Consider the following 5,424-nt stretch of genomic DNA (forward strand, 5'->3'; position numbering starts at 1 on the left):
CGCCACTAGAAAGCAACCTCCGGCCACTGCCAACAACACCGGAGAAAAAAACCGAGGCATAATGCTCAGTCACAGCAGAAGAAGACCTATCCTCTCCCTTACAAGGAGTCATGTGCCTCTCCCAGCTCTCAGGAATGCATATCTTCTGAATTGCTCCTTGAAACACGACCAGCAGAAGTGATATGAACCCCAACAGCATCAACTCTGACAAAACACCATCAATTCATCAAAATCCAAACTTAAACAAATAAGTAAGTCGATGGAGAAAGGTAAACTCACAAACACACTTAAGTTTTGTTGTTTTTGAGATAATCCTCCTTAACTTTAGAAATGTCACTTAAACGCGTTAAGTTTTGTCAACTAACCCCCAACTGATACCGAATGTGCATGCGAAAATCACCTCCATCCAAATGATCAACATTCCCCTGATGGAATAAATTTCATGCATGTCCTTTTTTTAATAATTTTAAAGGTAATTTTCACGAAACCACCTTAAGTTCGGTCCAATTAGATATTTAATTGATCTTGGTTAATTTAACTAATGATTAGTCAGCTTAATTAATGTTTTAACTAATGATAGCCCCCAAAACCCAATGGTTATCACTTAACAGTTTTTAAGATAAGTAAAAGGAGGTTATCTTAAAAATTGGGCAAACTTAAAAGGGGGGTTACCAAAAGAATAGAAACTCTACCTTCTTTTACTTTCAAGAGAGCCTCAAAGAGGGTCTTCTGGTTCTTTCTTCCCCTTGAGAAGCTACATGCAAGAAATAAAGAAACTTCTCATCTTTAGAACTGAAAATTTAAAAAAAAAACAAAAAAAAATATTTTAAAAAATAACAGAACATAATTCGAGAAGTCCGACTTTGCCAAGATAATGGAGAAATCGTTCTGCTAAGAGAGAGATTAAGACGATGATGGAGCAAACAAGAGCAACGATCCATGTCGGCGAGAATTCGAGCTTGGCTCCTCCTCCTCCTCCTCCTGACATTATTATTGATGGCGTAAAGAACAGGGGTCATTATATATATGCATAAACCTTTGTTCACTTAGAGATAAATATAGATATACGTGTGAATAAACTTTTTCCAATATGGAAGACTAATTAATAAGCGCAAAAAAGTAAAAAGGGTGAGGTTTGTATTTTTAAGTCAAAGAATTGAGGAAGAAAGTGAGGAAACAATTTGATAAGATATGGATGTGTTAACAAATAAAAGTTTGTTCTTTTATCTTTTCTGCGTGTCTTTTTTTTTTTTAAGTAATTGAAAATGCAGTTTAGCAATTATTGCTCTCATGTATTTCCATCATCGACCGTATTACTTTAGTACTCGGGTTCAGAATATTGCATTCGATCTCCTGATTGCGCCATTATATATGCATGCTACTTCTCTATAGTTAGTATGAACAATATGTTTCTGATATCCGAATAACTTAGGAGATGCAGATACTCTTAGTCGTCTGATTGTCGACCGATTTTCGTTTTGGTAAGATAATATTGCCCCTGTATCATAGCAGACGACCTTGATCAAACTGTTCTCTCTTCTTACAAACTTCCCTCTTTGTTATTGTATATTATGTATCTTATCGCGAACCGAAAAAACTGTAACTGCAGCTTCTGTTGTGGTTTTAAGTTGTTTTCTGAATGACTGGCTGCAGGGTTTGATTGTCTGTGACTTCTTGTGTTTATTTGGCCCAGGCTCTGGACAGTTCCCCCCAGTTTCCCTGATGAGAGATGGGACCCACCATTTCCCCCCTTCAAGTGGTGTTCTTATTTATTGTTGGAGAACATATGCTCTTCAAATCAAGCGGAATAATCTACTACTGAGTAAATACTATACTTCTTCTTTAGCTCTTCCTTTAGTTCTACCTTTATTGTTATTTATGTGAAAGCCTACTGCAATCAAGATTGTTGTGATTCTTTCTTAGTGCAGTTGAGTTCACATGTGCAAATATTGTTTACGTTGAGTATTTACTCTCTTTTGTGGTTCGGGCTTTTGATTTGCATTTTTTTCTACGAGCATGATTTGCGTTTTTGCCCCCCTTTGCTTTGCCTTTTGACCATTTTGACGAATATGAAAATCTTATCAAAACACCCTGCACATGTTCGAAATGATATGGGAGGAGAATAGAAGGACAACTTGGAGATTTCAACTGTTTTTTTTATAATGCAGGTTAGATATTGACTTGACTTCAGCTTATTTCACAATTACAATGGATCTTAACTATCCACAAAATAATAGATTAACATTAGTTTAGAATTTTGATGTTACCATCAGATTATTCAAACAAAAAGAAGGGGAGGAAAAAAAACAGTGAACTCAAAGTATGAGTGTAGCCTGTCAATTTTAACCCATTAAATTTTTCAGGCAACAAAATACATACAAACCCTGTGAAACTCTGGTTTAACATTTTATTTTATTTTTTATTTTTTTAAAATTTTGGAGGAAAAAGGATGACACCTCACACAGTAGACCTCAGCCTGTTACTACTAAAGTTTACCATTTATTGTTTTCAGCTTAGATTTTATGCACCCCAGATGTACAACATCTCTCTTATCGCACATAATTACTTTACCGAATTGAGTATCTGAAAATTGTCGGCATGCTGTTATAGGCTTAAACCGAATGGTAATTTAGCAATACACGAACAATGACACATTTTGTCATAAACTACAATGCAATCAGACTACTCCAGCGTTGCAAGCGAAAACTGAGGAACACAGTTTCTTAGGTTTCTATCGAGTTTATTCTCTACATATGCACACAAATAATGACAATCCTATTTTCAACATTGGACAAACATTCAATAGTTCCAGTTTTTTCCATAGAAGTCTTGGATACTACCAATACATGCAACAGGGATTTGGTACATATATAATAAGGTGTAGGATTCAGGATAAAAACATATTGTAAATATTCTCATAGACTTTGAGCTCAAATTTTCACGCTATTGAATTACAATAATTCATCACAATCCAAACTTAAACGAATAAATCGAAAACAGAAATTTCACATTTTACTTTCAAAAGGGCCTTGAACAGCTTGAATTGTGCCTTCTAGTCCTTAACAAGCTGCACAAAACTCCCCAATTAGGAAAGAATCAGAGCATAGTGACTGAAACAAAAGAGACCTTATGATTTGGATGTAAATTTTTTACATATAGCTCTTAGTTTGGAGATGATAAACCGATTAACTTCTACTACCTGCTACAGGAAAAAATAGATAAAAGGAGATAATAAATACACATGCATCATGTATATCATACGTTTTCTACACAAGGAAGCCAATAAATTATAGGGTTTTCTTCTGAGATACCGCTTACGTGATGCACATTTTCAAAGTACCATCCAAATCTCAGTACTTGCAAAATTAGCCCAGCTTTGATGGGCTAATTTGTAATTGCAATGTAAAAATATCAACAAAATAGTCCAATTTTCACTCACGAAATCCAATAAAGTTGATGATTTGTTGATTTGGAGAATTTGTTTTTCAAATACGCATGAAGTAATTAAGGGTGATATATATAAAAAAACTAAATTATGTAGAATGCATTCTTTTAATATTGACATGAACAAAAGCAACACCGAGAATTCAAGAATTCTAACCTTTCCTAGATGATGTAGCAGACGACTGGCCAGCAGACAGAACAAGGGGATATTCCTGATAAAGATCAAGAAAATGGAAGAGGAGACTATGACGATGATCCATGTCGGTATGAGCTCGAGAATGTCTCCTCCTCCTCCTCCTCCTTCCATATCTGCTAATGGCCTAAAATAACAGACAACTGAGCCATTATATGCAAACCCTTTCATTATTGAAGACCAAGTGAGAGAAAAAAATGAATTAACAAGGAATTGGAAGAGGTCAAGGAATTAAGAAGGTGGATAATTAAGGATAGTTGTGTATGTGTGTGTGTGTGTGTTTGGTCTTTTTGTTTCTTAAGTTGTAATTGAACTGGTAGTTGTTGAAGCTGTTGATCCATCTCATTCTCTCCAAAAATGAAGCGAACTAATCTGATAGTGAATAGTATAGTTGTTAGGTTATTATTGTTTAGATGGACGTCTATTGCTATCAAGATTATTGTGATTCTCTTTTAATGGAATTTGACATAAGATAGTTTAACATGTCGTAAATGTTGTTCTAACAGAATATTTCCATTCTTAGATTTATATTTTCTGCTGTCCTTATGATTTATCATTGACTTTTTTTAAATATGATGATTTATCATTGACTTAGTAGCATGATGATTTCTTGATTATTTTGAAATAAGCAGAAGTTCATCATTGTCTATTTCAGCAAATTATGCATTTTGATGATAGAGAAAACCCTTTTAGTTATTACCGAAATCTCTTGGGCTTATATAGGCCCTACAAACATAAACTTACAAATAACCCCCTACATATTATTAATATGTCAACACTCCTCCTCAAGATGGGCGAAAGATATCCACTAAGCTCATCTTGTCACATGCTCTAATCATATCTACTGAGCTAAGTCCCTTAGTCAGACAGTCTGCTGTCTGGTCCTTAGTTGGAACATGACTTAACTCCAGTAGTCCTCCAGTGTCCAACTTCTCTTTGATGAAGAACCTATCGATCTCGATGTGTTTGGTTCTATCATACTGCACTGAATTGTTGGCGATACTAATGGCTGACTTGTTATCACACCACAGCTTTATCTTAGCTCCTTGATCCAGCTTCAGCTCCACCAGCATACTCTTCAACCATAACAACTCCGTAACTCCCAAGGCCATAGCTCTATACTCTGCTTCAGCTATTAATCTCGTCACCACTGACTGTTTCTTGCTCTTCCACGAGATCAAGTTACCTCCTATAAAGATGTAGTATCCTGAGGTGGACCTCCTATCATCAGTACAACTAGTTTTTCAGGGGCACTCTTCAAATACCTTAGAATCTGGTACACTGCGTCCATATGACCCTTCCTCGGATCATGCATGTAGCGACTCACCACGCTCACTGCAAAAGAGATATCGGGACGTGTGTGACTCAAATAGATCAACCTACCCATCAGCCTCTGGTATCTGTCACGATCAACTGGTTCTCTAGCCTTCGCACCTAGCTTGAACTTCTGGTCGATCGGTGTAGTTGCAGGTTTGCACCCTAACATTCCTTTTTTTTTTAGAAGATCCAGTGCATACTTCCTTTGGGAGAAGACAATCCCCTCCACTTCTCGAGCTATCTCTATTCTAAAAAAGTATCGAAACAAGCCAAGATCTTTTACCTTGAATTCCTTACCCAGTCTCACTTTGAGTTGGGCAATCTCCTTCTCATCATCCCCTGTAATAATCATATCATCCACATATACCGTAAGAATGGTAATGTGACCTCCACTCCGTCAAAAAAACACGGTATGATCGGTGTTAATCTGCTAGTACCACATACTTATCATAGCCCTCCTGAATCTGTCG

The 5,424-nt window shown here is 36.3% G+C and overlaps 1 protein-coding gene across 1 annotated transcript in view; it reads right to left on the reverse strand.

The window, feature by feature from the left end:
- LOC109827269 (MLO-like protein 1) overlaps positions 1 to 3,881 on the reverse strand; it is a 19,223-nt gene extending 15,342 nt beyond the window's left edge. The window contains exons 1-4 of the mRNA XM_020394254.1: positions 3,602 to 3,881; positions 863 to 981; positions 693 to 735; positions 1 to 204 (exon numbers count right to left, since the gene is read on the reverse strand). The exon at positions 1 to 204 is cut by the window's left edge and continues 47 nt beyond it. Coding sequence (XP_020249843.1) covers positions 1 to 204; positions 693 to 735; positions 863 to 981; positions 3,602 to 3,704 — 469 coding nt within the window. The 5' untranslated portion in view covers positions 3,705 to 3,881. The remainder of the gene's footprint in view (positions 205 to 692; positions 736 to 862; positions 982 to 3,601) is intronic.
- Positions 3,882 to 5,424: the final 1,543 nt, after the last annotated feature.

This window comes from Asparagus officinalis, unplaced genomic scaffold (assembly GCF_001876935.1).
Source record: "Asparagus officinalis unplaced genomic scaffold, Aspof.V1 AsparagusV1_Un106, whole genome shotgun sequence".
NCBI classification, from domain to species: domain Eukaryota; kingdom Viridiplantae; phylum Streptophyta; class Magnoliopsida; order Asparagales; family Asparagaceae; genus Asparagus; species Asparagus officinalis.